The sequence below is a fragment of the Rutilus rutilus genome (genome assembly GCF_951802725.1).
Source record: "Rutilus rutilus genome assembly, chromosome: 11".
Classification (NCBI taxonomy): Eukaryota; Metazoa; Chordata; class Actinopteri; order Cypriniformes; family Leuciscidae; genus Rutilus; species Rutilus rutilus.
Window position 1 is genome coordinate 12,555,901 of NC_140216.1, and position 22,071 is coordinate 12,577,971.

At 41.3% G+C, this 22,071-nt stretch overlaps 1 protein-coding gene across 3 annotated transcripts; it reads left to right on the forward strand.

Annotated features, from left to right (window-relative positions):
- The first annotated feature begins 641 nt into the window (after positions 1-641).
- On the forward strand, positions 642-20,382 carry prrc2a (proline-rich coiled-coil 2A). 3 transcript variants are annotated; one of them, XM_084423629.1, is made up of 17 exons: positions 773-914; positions 4,609-4,760; positions 8,053-8,230; positions 8,596-8,692; positions 8,910-8,985; positions 11,873-12,016; positions 12,119-12,369; positions 12,493-12,575; positions 12,682-12,830; positions 13,105-13,207; positions 13,307-13,505; positions 13,652-13,744; positions 13,873-14,416; positions 14,537-14,784; positions 15,953-16,244; positions 16,327-16,549; positions 16,753-20,382. In XM_084423629.1, exons 2-17 carry the CDS (start codon positions 4,646-4,648, stop codon positions 19,754-19,756), a joined length of 5,799 nt encoding a protein of 1,932 aa, XP_084279755.1. In that variant the 5' UTR covers positions 773-914; positions 4,609-4,645; the 3' UTR covers positions 19,757-20,382. The 3 variants fall into 3 exon arrangements, with proteins under 3 accessions (XP_084279754.1, XP_084279753.1, XP_084279755.1); XM_084423628.1 differs by lacking the exons at positions 773-914; positions 13,652-13,744 and adding an exon at positions 642-750; XM_084423627.1 differs by lacking the exon at positions 13,652-13,744 and having other exon boundaries at positions 725-914.
- The last annotated feature ends 1,689 nt before the right edge of the window (positions 20,383-22,071 follow it).

Consider the following 22,071-nt stretch of genomic DNA (forward strand, 5'->3'; position numbering starts at 1 on the left):
GCAAGCATGTTATACTCAAGACTACATATTTAAGATAATTTGCATTTTTACAATATCATTCAAAGGTTTGGGCCCAGTAAGACTTTTTGGAAAGAAATTAATACTTTTATTGAGCAAGACTGCATTAAACTGATTGAAAGTGACAGTAAAGACATTTACAATGCAATAATTCTATTTTCAATAAATGCTGTTTTTTTTCTTTTAATATATTTCTAAAAGTACCTTGGTGGTTGGCTACTATAGTTTAATATTTATCATGTTACTGAACACAACAGTTACCATAGTCATAAACAATAGCAATGGTAATCTATATTACCCGAATACCATGGTAGGCTACTATCACAGCACTCTTTCAAAAACATGATATTTTTTATCTAACTGTTGACACCTCTATATGAACAGCATTGTTTTGCTGTGAATCATATAATAAAAAAAATTGTATTGACTAAGAAGATATCAAGTTACACCTGTTCGTGCAAGCTTTATCCTCATAGCGCACCTCTATCATTGAGAGAGGCGCTTACATAAATGTAAATTATAGTTTAATATATATGATCTGATTGGCCAATAAGCCTGTTCGGAACGTATTATGTTAATTTAACCCCGCCCACAATGCGCGCATCCGCCCCTCTCTGCGCTACCATCCTCAGAAGCCGTTGACGGCTCTAATAGTGACGGATCGACCCCCCGCAATATTATTTTATTTTTCCTTTTTCATTTGTTTTGTGGAAAAAAGAAAAAGGAGTACAAGTAAGCTTCACTGCACACATCCGTCCTCAGCAATCCCCATCAGATCTCTTCAACTCATAATCCTGTTTTGAGCTTTTGTAAGAGCTTGTGCTAACGTTAGCTAGTACACGATTATTGCTAATAACTCCACGATACAACCTCGAGACAAGTCGGAACAAGACCAGGTTAGTAGCTGTGTCTAATGACCAATCGAGTGCATTAAAGAGGTTTTATTATAGAGGTGTTTGTGGTCGTAGTGTTGTGGTCCAGCTGTCCTGCTTTTCATCGGTCGGTGTCGGCTAACGTTAGCATGCTATCAGCATAGCTTGTGTGTGTCACACATCCTGTTGAAGGTGTACCATATATCGTTTTTAAAGTTATGTGGCTGTGAAGTTTTCATTTAGACTGTTTTAGTGAGTGTTATTTTAACGTGGAGTTGGAGTAGTAACGTTACGCCTAGGTTGAAGAAATGTGTAAGACGTGCATTGACTGAAACTGCATGTCAGAAAAGTGCATTGTTTTGGTTTAGAAACAAGGATCCGGTTGACTCGTTTGGTTAGACGTATATTATGTCGCACTTTAAAACCCAAGAACTTGGATTCCCGAAGAAGCCTATGTTGTTAAATCGTCACAAATCCCGATGCTAATGTGCTTGTAGCTCTGGCCTCACTTCGCCGCCGCCATTTTGTTTTGTTCTCGCCATCAAATCCTTTAGTCAAACCCGCAGCATCAATTAAACGGATCGTTTATTTCCCTATTTTGTGTTTGTCGCCTTTTCCGATGTATCTAACCCATGCCTAGATGAATGCACATGTCCGAAGTGATATGTATTCGCGAAGTTATGTATATTATGAAATGTATATGTCTGCCCCCCTCCTCCCAGCACGAAACATGGAGGCCGCGGTTACAAGCAGCGAGTTAACAAGTCAAAACAGACCATTCACCGGGTTTATAATACACCAGTTTTTATATCAGATGCCGGTCTTTTCGTATAGTTAGATGAACAACATTAGTGTTTTTGTGGAGAGCTGTTCTGAGCCCTCACGACCAGTTGGCAAAGCGTGTAAAATAATCTACGCAGCTCCTGTTCGCCAGCGTTGCTTCATGTTGCGTAGAGATTATTTTACAGGCTTTGCCAAATGGCCATCACTGCTATTCCTAATCTGCATCTGATGTGAAGTACACTGCTCTGGCTTTAATGTGTTAAATAGAGAAGAAGGACTGTGCTTTTTACTAAATCATTGGATTGTGTTCTTAAAAAATCATGTTGGTGGGGATTTGTTTTTGGACCGCTTTCAAAATGCTGTTTTAGTTGTCCTTTGCAAATATTACTAGTCATGTTCTTACTATTGTAAAAGCATACAAAATACATATGGTCTTACACAAACATTCTAAGAATAATTTATGATGGTGATATTGAGAGTGGTGGCTAATACCAAATATTCCTGTAACTTTTATTTTGGCCAAACCAGCGGTTATGTTTTTTTTTTTTTTTTGTAAGCGATGTTAATGTACGTTTTATGATTATACTGTGGGCTTTTAATCATTATATTTTATGTTGAATGTCACACTGTAGAAGAAACCCTGTAAATGGGCCAGAACTAGTCCAAACTAGTATACTTCGGTATTATGTGTTACATTATCTTCCAAATGCTATGGACCCCCGAATATATTCATCTTCACGCGAGGGACACCATCCTAAAATTTTAAACTTATGTTTTTTTATTTTTTTATTCTCTGTACTATACTATTGTATGTATTATTTAAATCAAAATGTATTTATTTTTATTTATATTTTATAATGTTATTTATTTTTATTTAATTCAATTACAAATATTTATTTTAATCAATTTATCATTTTAATCAAATCTATTTGTTTAATTAGTTTAATCTTTTTAAATATTAGTTTATCTTTATATATTTTTACACTGCTTTTCTCTAAACTTTTCCACGGACCCCATAGATCTCCCTTGTGGCCCCCTGGGGTCCTCAGTCCCCAGTTTGTGCTAGGGTATGTGAACAGTGCATGTGGTGTAAATTTCGTCATTAGTAGGCTATAGTATGCACGTACTGTACCCACACAGTCTGATTTTTCCTACTGCGTGTAGGCCCACTCATTGCTTTTTTTCCAGTAATTAGTTTATCTTCAAAGTGGCTCAATTGTTGTTTCACAGGCAAAAAAGAAATGGAAGAGACGGAACAATGGCAAAACACCGGAGACCACAACACGACGCTTGCGTTAACAAGTGCTTGTTTGAGGTGGTTAAAAGAATAGTTCACCCAAAAAAGAAAGTTCTCCCATAATTTACTCACCCTCAACGATCCTAGGTGTAGCCTATATGACTTTCTTCTTTCAGCCAAACACAATTGAAGTTATATAAAATAATATCCTGGCTCTTCCCAACTTTGTAATGGCATTATTGCTGTTTCTAAATGATATTCACTCTCCCGGGTATCTGATAGATCACAACACTGGAATAGAGAGGACCGTGAATTGGCATCACGCGCACATTGATTGGAATTTAAAACTGTGAAGAAATAAAGCTAATGAACTTCTGAATAGATATAAAGTGATGCACTAGGAGCTGTGTGCACAATATCTCTTCTCTTGACTCTTTGTGACCTGCACTTTTCAAACTTTTCAAAGCAACCGTGTCATAGCTTTAAACGCATCCTTCTGCACCTGGGATACACGATGTGTGCTGCTCTGTGCTGGAGCCTGGAGCCTTTCATATTATGATAGTTTTGCACACCGAAAGATTATTAGTAGCCTTGTTATTGTCTTGTTCTGTCATATCTATAATATCTTGCTGCCCCATTAAAAAGCTGTGCAATACATTTTAAATACATTTCTTGTATAGAATTTTTCTACAAATAGTTTTTCAGAAATGTTTTTTTTTTAAGAATACAAAATTACATTTGTTTATCATATTTAGCATTTACACTTGCTTTCACTTTTTCTCCCCACTAAATGTTTTTTTTCTTCTTCCAGATTTTTTAAACTTAAGTTTATTACATTTTTATTCATTTGTTGTTTTTCTCTATATTGAATTTAGCAGGGATGTTATTGTCACTAGAGATTAATGGATAGGAGGCTAAGCCTCTTTTAGGAGAGTCTGATCATGATTCCCCCTGGATTAAAAAAATAAACACACATTTACATACCATGATATCGCAAAATATCTAACGATAGACATTTTATACCGTGGAAACAATATTTATCATCATACCGCCCAGCCCTATGGATGCAATTTCAGTTTATATTATACTTGAGGTTATTCATGTGGTTTTGACATAAACATTAGCCTTTAGTGTTTGTGTTTAACGTTAGTGTATTAAGACTCTTGTTATGAATATAATAGCTGCAGACAGTTCACGACTTGTTTATTTTAAAATCATTTTGAGATTTTATGAATGTAGGTGAGTGGATGTTGCTATGGATGGAAACCTCTAGCAAGACAGAAACAGTAACAGCATTTATAATGCATCACCATGGCAACCAGTCGCAACTGCCTTTCCCCAGCATTTGAAATGTTTGTCATTTATGGCTTTTATTGATAAATCAATATTGATAATTGTTTTATTGACAATTGCTTGAATGGTGGGTTCATTATTATTCATAATGAAAAACACAACAACTAGAAAAACACAGCTGCTGTAACACCGACTGCCACAGCAAGCCTAATTGACTGACAAACATGTAGCCTAATATTAGTAACTGCACTTATTAATGCAAAACAATAGTAATTTTATGATTAAATTAACTTTGATTAAAAATCCCCCAGTCCTACCAAATCAGGTGCTGGCGCCACCATCGGTAGAACTTCACCTTAGCATAATGTTCTCCCTTTTCACTCTCTCTTTCACTTTCTCTTTCAGTCTCAGGACTCACCATACTCAATGAGCGTACAGCGCAATGTCAGAGCGCTCTGGGCAAACGGCAAAGGGGAAGGATGGCAAAACCAAGTATGCGTCTCTCAACCTGTTTGATACCTACAAAGGAAAGAGCCTTGAAGCACAGAAGCCTGTTGGTGAGTTTGCACTGAGTAAAAGCTTTTAGGATTTGTTGTCACAAACTTTTTGTTGTCTGAACTAATTTATCTCTATCTGTTTGTATATGGAGTAGGGATGCTAACGATTAATCGACAGTAGTTTAATTGATAACTTATCGATTGTCGATTTAGCAAGGACACGAGGAAAAATAAAGCGAGCGCACCGGAGTTATGTTTGGGACCATTTTATGTTAGAAAATAGTTACACCTTCATGACTACACATTTACTTGTGCATTCGCAGCCTTGTTATGTGCAAATGTATTATATTTATTTTGTGTAGGCCTATATCTGATTGATCTCATATAGGATGCATTTGGTTAAAGGGTTAGTTCACCCAAAAATTTAAATTCTGTCATTAATTACTCACCCTCATGTCGTTCCAAACCCGTAACACCTTCGTTCATCTTCAGAACACAAATTAAGATATTTTTGATGAGAGCTTTCTGTCCCTCCATTGACAGCAACATCATTGCAACTTTCAAGGCCCAAAAAAGGTAGTAAAAACATTGTTAAAATAGTCCATGTAACTACAGTGGTTCAACCTTAATATGCGTGCGCACACACAGAGAGAAGATAATTGTAAAATGAAAATTGACGGGCTAAGTTTAAATTTTGTTCTTGCTTGTTTTTTTTCGGTCAAAATGTCAGAAAGCAGTTTGTATTATCCATCCGTGTTTTTAAAATTCGTTAAATGTTGGACGTTTTACTGTTAACATAGCCCTCATTATATGTCGGATTCATTTTACAATCCTACTAGCCCTTTATTTTGACTAAAAACCCTTTGCATGTATTTGGTGAGGAACATGTGAACACATTCGCAGACCCTGCCCTGCTGTTGGCTATATGGCACTGCAGTAGACGCATATTGCAGTATTAAGACTAACTAACGATTAATTGTTGGTTAATTTAACCTTTGTGCGTAGGTGGCAATGGCCTCGTGGTCAGTGCGCCGACATGTAGCGCCTTTGCGCTCGGGCGGCTGAGTTCGAGTCCCAGCTCGTGGACCTTTCCCGATCCCATCCCCCGCCTCTCTCCCACCTCGTTTCCTGTCATCTCTCTACTGTCCTGTCACAATAAAAGGAAAATCACAAAAAAAAGCAATATATATATTAAAAGAAAAAAAAAAAGACCTTTGTGCGACCTTATGGACATTTGGACACAATTTTGTGTGTATTTGACTAAGTAGGCTAAGCCACTCATTTTGGTACTTGCGACTCACAAGCTGTTTGAGACCGAGAAGCGGCTTGTGCCTGTATGTAGACCAGTGGTGGGTGCGCTTTGGTGTTAGCGCAAAACCTGCGGGAATTAGTAAAACTATGCACAATACGGAGCAAATGAGACGAGTGAGTGAGAGAAGGCGGGTGTGTGTCACTTCACCATCGGAGAGAAGACAGTGAAAACGCGCAGCTGACGTTATTGCCTGTGCCGCTGGCAACAAAACACACTGGCTTGAAATCGGAAAGACGTGAGACTGAACTGCCGGTTACCAGTCCGGACCGATCATGTGGAAAATCGGCCAATTCTGGTCCCTGGCCGGTCGATTGGTGCATCTCTAGTCTTTCTATATCTATAGTCTTTGGTTTAACTGGCATCAACATTAGATAAAAATGGACCCGTACAGACCTTTGAGTTTCTGTGTGTATATGATATATATACACCCTACGGCTGTGACAGTAAACTTGACAACCGCACCACTGCGGTTGTAAAGTGTTACCGCGGTGGTCAGCCAAAACTTTTTTTTCTTTTTTTTTTTTTTGTGAAATGCTGTTTTACATAAATATTATGACAGTAGTGAAGCAGAAAGCTTTGTTTACAAAAGAAATAATAGGTTAGCGATTAAATGTTACATCGCAGCCATGGAAACGTTTGGATTCATGACGAATGAAGAGAGTTTTGTGTGAGCCCATAAATTTAAGCTTTGTCGGCTATTCCATTAGTTATTCCACTGGACATGGAATCTCTTGTTTCTTTTCCCAAATATTCACTCACGTCTCACCCATTTTCGCAGGGGACTATAAACGTTTCTTCTTTTGGTTCGCTTTTAAGTAAGCCTATTATATTATATGCATTCTTCACTGTGGTAAAGTAGAAAAACGCTGTAGGAAAGAGAGCCTACCTTTTTACTTGCACGTCAAATTCTTTTTAACACAGTTTGTGCTTGTTGTTATACTTGGTAAGGCACAGCAAGTTTATTTGTAAAGCGTGTTTGACGCGTGCGGGTGATTTTTAGTTTCGCTTTCTCTGGCAGCGCAATATCAAACATAGCTTAAATGTCTTGCCCTTGTGGAACATAAAATTCGCTCTTCAGACCTTTTACAACAAGTAGAAAACCTGAAGATATTAGAAAAGAGATGGTCTCTTTCCTGCTCTTGTCCCACATCCCTGATCCCTCTCAAATGTGGAAATATAAAACGAATGTTTTTTTAAATATTTAATTATTTAAGTTAATATTATGAAACTGTCGCTTATTTAATGACACATTTTAATGACTGGATTCTGTAGGACAATTCTTGTGTAAGCAGGAGGTAGCTGACTGATGGAGGTCATCTGTATTTGCCACAGCAGTGCAATACAGCTGTTGCATATTAAGAAAATATAGTCCTTTACAGTGTGCAATTTAAGATCATAATCTGCCTGGCCTTTCTGAAACAAAGTGGCCTCGCGTTCATTGATTTCTATGTTTCTTAAATCCCACTCTGCATCACCCTAGCATTATTTAAAAACATTTCAGTTGTGTCAGTATTGTCCAGGGTAGCTTGCTGAACTGTTGAGGTTTGACCTAAGACAGAGTTCTTCTTGTGATCTTCGTTTTCCCTGCTTATGTTTTATTCAGTAGCCGAACTACTAACTCGAAGCAGCTGTCCCTGTTTTTACAAATAAAGTTCTCCCTGCGGTTCAGGCTGCTTTGCTCCAGGAAACAAATAGGGGATTGAGAGTTGGGACAGATACGTTTTTCATCATCTGAAACCACCAACGACTGCTCTGTGCATTGTATTGACTGCCCTATTTTGCATGGGCCAAGTCTGTCTTGAGAGTTTTAAGGTGGGATTTGTTTTTTGGACCAAGTCAATTACGAGTCAACCACTTGAAACAAATCCTTGTAAGATAGTTTTGCTCCTTTCACTGGCCAGCCAAGCATTCCTAAGCCATAACGGTGTTATCGCATGTTCTCACACATGCAGCAGTCTCTCCCGCAGCAGTGTCCCTTAAGATGGTGTTGGGTTTCTGTGCTTGTTTATTTACCTCCTCCTGTTCCACTTCTACTTTCAGTTGCCCCTCGTCATGGCTTACAGTCTCTTGGTAAAGTTGCCTCTGCACGGCGCATGCCCCCCCCTGCCAGCTTGCCTAGTTTGAAGGCAGAGAACAAAGGTAACGACCCCAACGTCTCGCTCGTTCCCAAAGACGGCACAGGATGGGCAAGCAAGCAGGAACAAGCAGACCCAAAGAGGTGAGGGATGTTCACCTACATTGCTTCATGATGTTGTTTTTGTAATTCAATGCAGAATAACAATAAAACCCCTACCAGCTCCATCGCCATCAAGATAACTCTGCACTTTGAAAAAGTGCTCAACAATGTGACAATTAACTGACAATGTGCTCAAATTGTACTTTGTTTTCACTATGGACCACCCAGATTGTTAAATCAGTTTTTTTGTAGAGAGTAATCACATAGCGTCAGGTTTTGATTGGACTGTTTAAAACATAATTATCTTCAGTGACCTTTCACCCTCTGCTGTTTGTTAATACAGTCTGATTGGGTACATGTCCATGCCTGCCATCTAATGCCTGTTGTTTTGGTTCTGATCTCTGTAGTACCGATGTATTGTCAGCAGCGCAGCCGGAGTCGCAGCCGCCTGTGGCCTCACAGACGTCTGTGCCGAGCGTGCCGAGAACACCTCCAGCTCAAGAGGTGCGATCACACAAACATGAATAATCTTCAATATTATTCATGTTATTCAACATCTAAACTTTTAGTTAATTAGGTCTGTACCTTACAGCTGTAGATGATGATGTTTGATAAGTCAGTCCACATCTTTAAATCAATACACTTTTTGGCATAAATGTTTTTGTGTTTTATTGTGTTTGTTGTCATTGTTTGGTTCTTGACACTTTTGTATGTCTCTTAGGCCCCGACTCAAGCTCTAGCCGTAGGACCAAGGTCCTGGGCACCGGCCAGTGTTACACATGGAGTACAAGGAGATGGTAAGATAAAGCGCCAGGAACATGCTTGTAGATAACAACATGGGAGTACAGTATTTGAACCTCTACTAAAAATTATGAGCTTAACGATTGCCTATTTTATTTCAATTTTTAAATATTGCTTTATTTATCTTGTTTGAAAGTTTTTTCTAAATAGCAGTGTATTACAAAAACAATGAGGTCACAAGGTTAACAATTAGGGTGATATCAAAATTGAAATCGAACATTGGTTGAATTACATCTAATAACTAAAAAACATGATATTGACACTAGCTATGTTTCCATCAAAAGTTGCAAAATTGGAATATCGCATAAAACATTTGCAAATAAAGCACCATTTCCATCCAGTGAGCCGGTAAAGAAAAAAATCGTCACTTCCTGATAAACTGGTGCTAAATATCACTTAGGAGAAGACACTGTATATTAGCAGTTGGAGAAGCCACTGTATTACTTGCGCCTCAGAGCAGGCAGACGGAAGTTATCTTGCTTTCGGAGGCGGATGTCTGAACATTTCAGAACAACTAATCTGCTGGTTTGTCCAGATATCTTGTCCCATCTCAGTCACATGTAGGCATGCGATAGTATAACATTTTTATGTTGCGATAATTGCTGAAGCTTTTATCACGGTACACGTTATTATCACAATATTGAAATAAGTTGCAAAAAAAGGGTTGTCATAGTATAACAGGTTTAATAACTTTTTCTTATAACAAAAAGAAAAAAATTTTGTTTGTGTTATTGTATTTAAATGTTCAAAGTAAACAAATGTTTCAAACAGATTGAAGTGCAAAAGAATTGGAACAAAAGGTAACACTTTACAATAAGGTCTCATTATTTAACGTTAGTTAGATTAAGAATGAGCAATAGCTACATTTGTTACAGAAGGTATTTTTCTTTGTTAATGTTCTAAAATAGTTTGAAAATAAATAGCCTTTTAAGTTTAAGTATTTATTATTTGGTGCTGTGATGAACACCATTGCAAATACAATGGCTGCATTTCTGCTGTATCATCAGCGCCATCTGCTGTCAGAGAGTGAATGCACATTTTCATTCAGCGCGTCTCCTTCACTTGTTCCGCCATGTGCTTCTCATGCATGTTGGGCTTGTTTACATCAGAGTGCACACATGCAACATACAGTGGTGTTGTGCATTTTAATCAGTTGGTGGGGAAAGTTTTCTTAAAATGCTTTCTAAAAATGTTGATAATTCGTGATAAATAATTTTTTCACGGTATTTTGAAGTGCCCTCAATAGCAATATCGTGCATATTCATTATCGCGTTATATCGTATTACTGTATATCGGCACGTCGAGGAATTTATTCAGTAAATGTTTCCATCGTAGTTTTTCAGATTAAGTTTTTATGCGCATTTTTTGAATTCATGTGCATTTTGCTGTTTCCAATTTCCATCCAGCGTTTTTATTTTATTTTATGCGATACCCCAAAATGCGCATACAAATAGGTGGATGGAAACATAGCTGCTGTCATTTACTCACTCTTACATTTTCAATGAGACATCCTTACTACTTTGGAACAGAAACAATAGTTTAGTTTTGTACTTTATTTTCTCAAAGGCAGGGTCCGAAATAAACTTTTTGGCTCACCTGCCACGGGGACTGGTAGATGAAAAAATCCACCAGCCAAGCATATTTTTTACCGGCCATAATAATAAACAGCCTTTTTTTTTGGTCACATATAGGCTACATTCATTTCAGTACTTTTAATTGAGATAATAAGGTAGGCATATTATGTTGAATACAAAAAAAAAAAATTTGTCCAGAGTAAAATTTGAAATGTATAATAAAAAAAACGATATATATATATATATATATATATATATATATATATATATATATATATATATATATATATATATAGATCAAAATGAGAGAAATATATGAAATATTACTATCATTGGGGTGAAATATATATATATTTTTTGTCAGTTTTGTTTCCTGACTCATGTGGAAGGGAAGGCAGAACGTACTCGGTTAAGTTACTTACGTAACTTCGGTTCCCTGAGAGATAAGGGGACGAGTATTGCGTTGCAAACGCTATGAGAAAACAAATTTTCTCGAGAAAAGAACGGCCATGGTGTGTAAAGCAGAAGCAGCCTGACCAGCGGCAGAGTATGCACGATCCGCGAGTGCTGAAGACGCTCTGCACGGCTTTGATGAGCAGGACACAAATGGGCGGCGACCGCTTCTTCCAGTGGCGGGAGCTTCACATATCCTTTTTCCTCAGCGCCGTCAACAGATAGCGCGTTAACTGTACGCACACACCGCCGCCGACTTGAGCTGCAAAGAAGCTCTGGCCGTCCTGTCAAGAACGCTTGTCAAAAAGTACGGGGAAGCTTGACGCTTGTCCGCTCTGAATAGTGAGTGCGCGCGCACGGCCGGGCTCGCTCGCTCACTCGCTCTCTCTCTCTCTCTGCTCGTCAGAGGCAGAAGAGCGCGTGCGCGCTGACAATTTTATTGTTTTGGTATGAACATTCACCCGCCACTGTGGCGGATAGCCTTTTGAGATATACTCGCCAAACGAAAAATCTACCCGCATTTGGCACTTGGCGGGTGTTAATTTCGGACCCTGCTCAAAGGGATGCAGAATTAATCTAAAAGTATAACATGTACAAGTCGTATGTACTACTTTTACAATACTTGACTCTTTTGCGTCCTTTACCCTTGAAGCTATACATAGATTGTGTGTGGAACAGATTTAAAAAAAATTGAATGTAAATGACAGCAGGATTTACTTATTGGATAAACCATTTTTTTAAAGAAAATTATTTACATAATATAAATGAATGTTAGGAATATTAAGAAATATAAAGTTATAATTGTTGAAGTCCAAAATGTTAGTTTGTTATTTTTGAAACATTGCTCTCTTCACAGGTGGAAAGGGATCAAACCAACAGTCGCCATTCTCTCGCGAGGAATTTCCCACCCTGCAGGCGGCTGGAGACCAGGACAAAGTTGGCAAAGAACAGGCCACTGCAGATCAGTGGTATGGGCCAGGACCAAGCCTCCGCCCCCAGAGTAAGCATGAGTGCCCTGTTCTCCTTTCTATAACTGTTATATCTGTTCAATTTTAATGCTTCTGATTCTTGTTGGTTCACACATTCATGCTTTCTGTTCTAGACGTAACAAGTTGGCGGGATGGTGGGGGCCGGGCATTGGCACCCACCCTGGCTGGGGAGGCAGTTGCGGAGGGCGGTGCTGGGGGAAATATGGTGATGGAGGGTGCTGCTGGGGCCCCTCCCATCCCACAGCAGAATGCATCCTCTCATGGGCTGCCTAGAACTCCCTCAACCAGCAACCCCGCACTTCCCCTCCCCCAGCCACCTATTGGCCCGCAGTTTCAGGCTTACAGAGGGATCATGCCTCCCTTCGTAAGTTTGAACATTTTCATCTTGGCTCATCTCTAGAGAATGGCAAAATGTCTCAAATTTTGATTGATTCATTTGTTCAGTGCATTCATAGCCTTTCTGTTTTATCTGCATCTTTATCTCTAGATGTATCCACCATACTTGCCCTTTCCACCCCCCTATGGTCCACAGGGACCTTACAGGTACCAAGCCCCAAACGAGGCCCCTAGGTAAATTCTGCGAGTAGATTATTTCTAACTGAGTAGAAATACTACTAATATTCATTTCCACTGTTATCTAGTTGACTTCCTTAACGCTCTTCTGACTTCTTGCCAGGTTTTCTCGTTCCCAGGGTGGAGTAGGGCCAGATGGGCGGCCACCTGGAGGCCCCCGGGGTGAAGTGGTAAAACGCCCATCCATTCTCAAACAGGATGACCTGAAGGAGCTGGATGAGCTGGACCATGATGGAGATGAGGGCTGGGCTGGTAAGAGCAAAGCTTTCAGTTCATCTGACATATTAAGAGTGTAGAAAATTATTTTGATTTATATTTTGCATAATTAAGTAACTTTATAAAACTGGTAACTTGCATACAAGCAGACTGTGTTTCTTGTGATTGTTTAATAAATGACAGTTGCAGAGTATTTAAAAAAAAAAAAAGTTAAAGACGGCAATTTATTTGTCTTTTCAGTATTGATTTGGAGGTATAACATATAACTACAGTGTCATAACCTTTTCTTGATGATTTGCTTTGTTCTCAGGAGCCCAGGAGGAAATTGACTATTCTGCAAAATTGAAGTTCAGTGATGATGAAGGAGAGGATGATGGGGAAGAAGAACGGACTGAACACAAAAATGGAACCCGGTAAACATTTCTGAAATGTTTTCTTATTGGTTGATTACTTTAACTGTTCTTTTCACTCATTGAAGTCCTTTTTGGATACTTTATATTCTGCTGCAACAGGGAGTCAAGGGAGCAGCAGAGATCCCAAGATGGACCTGCACCAGTTTCACGTTCCCGGGCATCCGACAGTGGAGGGGATTCGCGCCGCACCCCTCCTTCCAGTGCTGAAGATGGCTCCGCATCCCCCTCCAGCAAGCCAGGCTGGGCTGAGGAGAGTGGAAGCAGCTGGAACAGCCAAGCAAATGCTGGCTCTTATCAGGTATGAAACCCATCTCCCAATCCAGGTGCAAGCCTTCAGTGGTACCACTGGCATTTGCCAAATAATGTGCAGTCACTGTGAGGACAGGAACATGCTTGTGGTGTTTCCTGGATGACTCACTGATTGATACGTGTACCCCTATGCAGAGGCGTAGGCCTGGACTAGGTAGTCCAAGGGAGCAGCCCTCCCTCGCACCAGGTCCAATTCTTGGACAAGGGCCCTACTCCTACTACCGCCAGGTACATGGGGAAGGAGTCCAAGAAATAGGACGGACGCGACATCAAGCTCTAACAAAAGCATGTTGGTGTTAATGACGATGGTGGTTACATTGGTGAACTTTAATTACTAACCCACTTTCTGTCAACAGGATCGGCCTTCTAACCAGTCGCCAATCTCCGGCCCCATCCTGGCCCCCCAGAAGCCCAACGGTGCCCAGGCACAGCAGCAGGTGGGGGCGATGCCTGGTGGGCCGACCCCTCCTCCCTCCAACACCCTGCAGCCCCAGCAACAGGGTGAGGATGAGGATGAGACATGGCGGCAACGAAGGAAGCAGTCGTCAACCGAGATCTCTGCTGCAGTGGAGCGTGCCCGTCGTCGGCGTGAAGAGGAGGAACGGAGAATGCAGGAGGAGCGCCGTGCTGCCTGTGCTGAGAAGCTCAAAAGACTTGATGAAAAACAGCAGCAGCAACAGACAATGAAACCCAGCAGCCCCAGTGACGCTCCAGCCAACAGCCCTAGTCCTTCCTTGTCTGCGCCTGCCTCGTCTCCTAATGCCAGTCAGCCATCGTCACCCTGTGTGGACACTGAAGAACCTCCTCTGTCATCCGTTCAGGGAAGCGGTACAACATTGGGACTGAATATTAATAACAGACAGAGGGCTGGCAGCAACAGCAGCCATGACTCCAACACTGGTTAGTTTTCATTAAATGGTACATTTCCTCATCTTTATGACACGTGGTGGTCTTTTCTTGATGAATGTTTGTTGTAGAAAATGAGCAGACCATTTCAGTATGTGTTTTCTCTTCATTCAGAGTCCCAGCAGGCTCTGCAGCCTCAAGCCACCCAGCATCCACAATCCCTGGATGTCCCAGTTCCTGGAGATGCCAAGGAGGAACCTGTGGTGGGTGGGCCACACATCCGTGGCCCTAGAGGTGGAGATGACTCTGTGAAGTTGGTTGAAAGTGTTGGTGGAACAGGACGGCAGGGAAGTGGTCCACCTGGGCAGGGCTTTTCCAAGTATCAAAAATCTCTTCCTCCTCGTTTTCAGAGGCAACAACAGGTTTGTTTTGTCCTGCATGTTTTGTCTCTAAATATGGAAAAAGTAATGTCCATTATATACAATGTTTATAATGGCAATGACTCTCACAGTTTCAGTAAATGTATTATACTAGGGATGTCAATTTACACAAATTTCCATGATCGATTGTCTTGCAAATTAACAATCAATTAATCGTTAGTTAGCCTTAATACTGCAATATGCGTCTACTGCAGTGCCATGTAGCCAAAAGCAGGACAGGGTCTGCGAATGCTACTAAAAACACCATTTTCCTCACCAAACACATGCAAAGGGTTTATAGTAAAACTAGGATTGTAAAATGAGTCGATGTGATTTGATCATTTAATTAAATTACTTATTTAATTATCAAATAAAACGACTAATACAACTGTCACCAATGCCGCCTCAGATGCGTGCTGGTCAGAATGTGTAACTCCTGTTGTGAACGCGCTCTTTAAGGCAACAAGGAAACAAGGCAACTAAGCTCAAATAATTCACAACGTTTTATTACAATGTTGTTCTTTTTTTATAATGTTATGCAATATGACAGTCCCAATCATAGTTATTATTAGTCTTGCATTGCTGTTAAAAGCTGCAAGCACTGAAGCTGAAACCGACCACTGGCGCGTTTTACTACTGCGTTAATTCTTAACTAAATGCATCCTATATGAAAAATAAACATAATAAGGGTAACAAACATAACAACGGTGCAAATGCACAAGCAAACGTGTAGTCGTGAAGGTGTAACTCTTGCCTTTTAAAGTAAAATGGTCCAAAACATAACCCCATCGCGCTCACTTAATTTTTCCTTGTGTCTGCTTTGTGTTTCGCGGTTGGCCAGCACGCATGTGCATGACATTGCTTAATCGACAATTGATAAGTTTTATCGATTAAATTATCAACAATTAATCGATCGTCGATTAATCGTTAGCATCCTTATATAATACACGTGCCAGAAACTGCTTGACCTGTTTCAATCCCCATCAGACTGAGTCCGCATTTCCATAGTTCATAGTACCTGAGTATAAACTCTCAGCTTTTAGTGTATTAAAGATAAAATATCTTTAACACAATTAAAGCTGTGTTTCTTTATACTCCGGGACTGAGGTTAAAGTCTGACAAACATTAAAAACGTTCAATAAAAAACATGGCTTGTATCATTTGTGGGCAGGAGCAACTCCTCAAACAGCAGCAGCAGTGGCAGCAGCAGCAGCAACATAACCAGGTTGCCCAAAATCAGCTTCAGTCCCAATCTCAGAATCAGCAGGGCCCCTCTCCAGGTACCACACCGCAGTCTGGGCCTAAACAGCCAACCCTTTACCCCCCTGGCTCAATGGGGCGTCCTCCACCTCTGCCTATGAACTTTGATCCCCGCTGGATGATGATGCCATACATGGACCCCCGAATGATGCAGGGACGTCCCCCACCCATGGACTACTACCCTCCCAGCATGCATCCTTCTGGTTAGTAAAACAAAAAACAGATAAACTGTGAAATATTAGACAGGTGTCTTGTCCAGGGATGATAAAGGCTTTTGTGTTTCAGGGTTGATAAGTCGAGAACGTTCTGATTCAGGTGGCTCTGGGTCAGATCCGTTTGATAGACAGCAGCATAGCGGACCCCCTCATCCTCATCGTGGCACACCACCCATGGATCCCAAACTGGCTTGGGGACCGGAGGTTTTTCCTGGGGGTACTGAGGGTCGAGGTCTAACCTCCCCTTTACGGCAGAAAGCTGTCGAGGAAGAGGAGGCTGGCAAAGGTCAAAGGTAACAAGATGCCATTTTAAACATTTTTATATTAAAATACAAAGTAATTGCATTAAACTTAACAGCTTGAGTTAAAATTCTTTATTCCTGAATTTTAATGCTGAATATATTTGTAAACTGTTCCTTTGTAGTATATTGTTTCTTTTTCCTTTTCTTTACTTTTTTATAAGCATGACATGTTTTTCTTTTTTAAATGTTTCTAGAAGTGACACTCCTCCAGTGCGTATGCGAGAGGGAGGAACGGCTTCCATTCAGCCGCCTGGTGTGGCTCCCAGCTCTCCATCGGGCTCATCCAACCAAACCCCACCACCTCTGGGGATTCAAGTTGGGGGCCAGGGTGCTAGCCACCATACCCATCATCAGCCCTTTATGGGTGGGCGAGGAGGTTACAGTAGCTACCCTGACAGTGGATCCAGAATGGGCCCCCACCTGCAGCAAAGGGCCAACAGTGGAGGGACACTGCATGGTTTTGGCCATCAGGAGAGTAGTCAACAGAGCCAAATCTGGGGGACTCCTCATCCCCATTATGATCGTAATGGCCGTTCTGATCACTCTGCCTTGGAGGCCAATTCACATCTCCAACACCATGGTCCTCCCACTCATCCTCCTCATTTCACTCTTCATCCCCATAAGCAAGAGAATGGCAGGGAGCGAGAAAAAGTGGGGGAGCCAAAAAAGAGTGACCCTTCACCTCCACTCCATCAGCCGTCCCTCTCCTCTTCCTGTTCATCGTCATCGTCATCATCTTCCTCAGCTAGAGAAGATGGCAGTGGAAAACAGTCCCTACATAATCAAGTCACACCACAGCATGAGCATGATACTGGATCTGCTCATGCTTCAGGAAGGAAACAAGAGAAGATGGGAAATGCACATAATCAGCCCCAACAGCATTCTGTGCAGCACCATCACCCTAAAGCCAACCCTCGCATTCGGGAGCACAAAACTGAGACACACTGGGGCCCGAGGCCTAGTAGCAGTAGCGTGAGTGGGGGCTCAACCCATAACAGGAAGGCAGGCTCTGGAATGAGTGGAAATACTGAAGAACCCACAAATCAGGGGACTGAGAACAAATGCTTTTCTCAGTCAGATGGCATCACAGTCAAGCGGGCAGGTCCTATTAAGAGACCAGTGCTTAAAGAGATGAAAAGAGAGGGTGGTGAAGGAGGAGGAGAAAAGACCACTGGAGGCTCTGGTAAAGATAAAGAACAAGATGCTAGCCAGACCACAACCAAACAAGAACCAGCATCTGGGGCTCAAGCCTCCTCAGCTCCCAGTGGGAAAGATGATGCAGTCTCATCAAATAAACCCAGAACTGGCGGAAAGGAGCGAGGTAACACTGGGGGTACAGGTAAAGGATCCAAAAACGGAGAAAACTCCATTCAGAATTCTGGCTATTCAGCTCCTCAATCCAGGAGGGAACGAGAGCTTTCTTCTGAAAGAGGAAGCACAACTTACCATGCATCCTCATCCAGAGGTAGCCGATCCAACCGTGGCCGAGGAGAGTTCTTTGGCCGAGGCCGAGGCTACAGGGGCACTTACACTGGCAGTGCAGGTGGAGGCAGCCGTGGGAAAGCAGGTGGCAGAAGCAGCAAGGACTATAGGTCAGCAACCAACAGTGGCTACCACCATGCACCTTCTAATCAAGAATACAAGCGGGAGGCATCATCTGGCAGTGGTAGGCACGGACATGGGGGCTCTCAGCCAAATCCGGGACGTGCTAGGAACCGAAGTGAGACTCGAAGTGAAGGCTCTGAATATGAAGAGGTGCCAAAGAGGAGGAGACAACGGGGATCTGAAACAGGCAGCGAGAGTGCTGGTAGTGACCTTGCTCACTCTGACAAGGAAGACCGCAAGCTGAACACCAAGACTGGCACACGAGGAGAGAACTCTACAACAGGCCCTTCATCTTCTTCAGCTCCAATCAGAAACTCCCAGACTAGAGTGTTCACTCCAAGGGGAGTGCCATCAAGACGTGGTAGAGGTGGAGGTGGTGCTGGAGGGGGTCTCCATAGAAGTGGAGGCACTGCTGGAGTGTCTGGTGGACATAGATCTGGACCTGGCTCTGCTTCTCATGGCTGGTCTACAAAATCTGCAACTGTAAGAAAGCAGCATACATCCTCACAGTCATCCCCTCCTAAAGATTCAGGCCGTGGAATGAATGGTGACAAGAAGAAACCTGCAGACCTGAATCAATCTCAGAGTCAAAGTGCAAATCCCTCTGCACCTAATCCCTCTGTGCCTACAGCTATCCAACAAGGGTCCACTGAGAATGGAAGTGTTGGAGCCCCTCTGCCCTCAAGTAATGTTCCTTCAAATTCCTCTGGTGCTCCTAACCAGACTCTTCCTCAGTCTACCCCAGATGGACGAAGTTTCCCTAACAGGGGATTTGAGCGGCCTCCTCGTCGTAGGCGCCACGGAAGATCCCAGCATCAGCAGGACAAGCCTCCCAGATTCCGCAGACTTAAGCAAGAGCGAGAGAATGCAGCCCGTATAAATGGAAGCAGTGGAATTGAAGTCATAGCTGGACAACAGCAGCACGCTGCTTCACCGTTGCAGAATTCCCTGCAAGAAACCAACAGCACTCCCAATGCCTCTGCCCCAGCTGTTGCAAATGCAAACCACAGTGTGTCTGCAACTTCTAACAATAATAATAATAGCAGCAACCTTGGGGGTGGAAATCAAAATTTCAATAGTCACCACCACCATCACTACCAGGGCAACTCCCAGTCACACCCTCAGCACCATCACAACCATAACCCAGCTGGGGGTGCCAAATCTCCTGATGTCTCTAACCAGAACTCTGACCAGGCCAATGAGGAATGGGAAACCGCCTCAGAAAGCAGTGATTTCACAGAGTTTCGAGAAAGAGAGGGTGGAGGAGGAGGTAAATCTTTTTCTTCGCATCATCATCATCACCACCACCACCATCCATCAGGAAGAGGTGGTGGAGGCAACAGCGGTGGTGGCGAGAGAGAGATGACGGCTAAAGAATTGGCCACCAGCAAGAGAAGCTTCTCCAGTCAGCGCCCTGGAATGGAGAGGCAGAACAGAAGGGTGAATACCGGTGGTGGTGGTGGTGGTGGCGGCGGAGGAAGAGGCCCCAGGGGTCCGCCCGGCGCTGGTGGGGCAATGGGTGGAGCTGGTGCTGGCGGGGGCAATCGTGGTGAGAGGCGTGGAAACTGGCCCTCTCCTAAGAACAGGAAGTGATGTTTTGTTTTTTTGGAAATGTTTAAAATGCATCCCTCTATCTTTGGCCACTCTTTTCTGTAAAACATCTAGCCCCTTAACATAACACTTTATTATTGTAAAAGATTAGTTACCCAGACCATGTACACATTATAGATCTTTTGGTTTATAGCTTTTTGTCCCTTAATTGGAAATTCACACTCTTGTGTCCTTTCACACTCCCAAGATCCTAAACTACTCTTGAGATTTTACATACTACACCCCATTTTAATGGAAGTATTTCCTGACTGAAAATGCATTCAACCACATGTCCCATTTATGTTTGCATATACAAGCACAATATTACATCAACCTGACAAAAAATGTGCTTGGTTTATGTATGCTGGGCACGTTTCATATATTTATGTAAGAACTGTGGCTTGAAGTATATATGAAAGCTAAGGTTGATATTATGTACTTGTGTATTCACGTCACATGTTGGATTTTGGAAGTTAATCTTTTAATGAGAACAAATGTATCATAGATTTGTTTTTCCCCTCATTGTGGTTTGAATTTCTCCCTATGTTCATTTTCCATTTCAACCTCTCTTTAAAGGTGAGGCTATATCTTTTTTTCTTCTGCAAAGCAGGTCATTAAAATGTATTTTTAAATAGAATCCCCTTCATTTTTGGTTCAATCTTGCATACTACTGTGCTTGCCCCACTAAGTATTACACCACAGCTCACTTTTTTTTTTTTGAATATCACTGTCATGCCCACTTTTTCAGAACAACATGGTGTATTTTTTTTTTTTCCCTTATGTTAAAGTCACAGGCCTTCTCTGCTCATTGCTTTGGGTTTTCAAATAGTTTCATTAGTGGTTTTGGCCTCGGCATGGAATTGTAGACTATTAGTGCACATTATACATGTTTATATCATTGGACAGTGATCTTAAATGCAGGTCCTTTAAAAGTTCCTCTTCATGGATCACATTGTTTTAAGGCCATTTCTGTTGTGAGCAAACCAAATGACTCTTGGCCTAAGTGTCAGATCCTCATTAAAATGTTTTTTTTTTTTTTTTTTTTTTTTTTTTTGACAACATGCGTTTCAGATTTTCTTTTGTCTTGCACTTATATTAAGCCAGTAAACTCCTAAAATCTCCTTTAGATTAAAGATTGTTTTTTTTTTTTTGTTTTGTTTTTTCTCCAAATGATTAGCTGTATATTGGGCATCTTATTTGACTAGGTGTCATACTGCAGTTCCAGGTTATTGAACATGAAAAGTATTGTGCTATTGTTATATTCACTTACCAGTTCTTGGGCGTGTAGAGAATCCCTCTTTGACCACCCTCTGCATTGTAAATTCCCTCATTTTTTTTTATTTTTTTAAACAAAAGAAACTTACACAAGCTCTTCCTCCTGCGTGTATTCCCAAAGTCCCTCAAAACATGTATCAGAACATGAGCAAATGTCTTGCTTACATCCTCGGACTGATCTTCTATATACCAGTCATCTCATTGAGACACAAGTCAATGCCAAGGAGTCTGTGGCCCTTTTTTTGAGTAGTGTTACAAATTTTTTTAAACAAGACATTGGTTCAATGTGCAATATGCCTGACGTCAAACAAAACCTACCCATCCAGGGAGCCTGAGCCCAGGTTAACAAGAAACCACAAATGCTTGACGTCTAAAAGAAACGGATCAAAGCATTGTTCCCTCCTCATTTTGACCAGCATCTGTATCCTAATGGTGTAAGTTGGGGTTTGTTTGTTTTCTGGGAATGCCTTGGTCTAATGAATAGCTTTGAAATATGTAGGGCTTTTGAATGAAATGTTTGTGTGAGTAGGGCATTTAAAAAGTATGTGTGAATTTATATCTGATCTCTACATGTAATGTGCTTTTTTGAGGATAGAACACTTTGTGAAAGGCGAACATGAGTCTCAATTGCCCACTTTTTCTGACACTATTAGGATGTTTATTTTATCTAGGATATTTTCATTATATACATTGTGTGTATATGTTAATCCAAATGAAGTGCAGTGAAAAAAAAGTTAAATCAATATATATATATTTTTTTTCTCCAATCTGCTAAGGAAAATAACTAAAATGGGTTTATTTGACTTTACTTGCAGACATTTTACCAAGCATGGTTTCGTCCTCCGATACAGCTTGGTCAGTCTATTCGTTGGAAGCCATTCTCTCATAGGCTTTCAGTGCTGTTTATCATCCCTCTTAAACTTAATACATTGTTGTGGTCACATTATATGTACCAATATTTGAATAGAAATGTGTATTCCTTGAAATACTCAGAGATTGTATTATACTTCTAACTATACCAAGGTACCTGAAGTTGTTACTGC

Excerpts from the sequence above, each read along its gene's own strand:
- prrc2a (XM_084423629.1), top strand. The coding sequence starts at position 4,646 with ATGTCAGAGCGCTCTGGGCAAACGGCAAAGGGGAAGGATGGCAAAACC. Across the intron at positions 8,986-11,872 it reads ACATGGAGTACAAGGAGATG|GTGGAAAGGGATCAAACCAA; the intron begins GTAAGATAAAGC and ends CTCTCTTCACAG. Across the intron at positions 16,245-16,326 it reads TCCCAGCATGCATCCTTCTG|GGTTGATAAGTCGAGAACGT; the intron begins GTTAGTAAAACA and ends TTTGTGTTTCAG.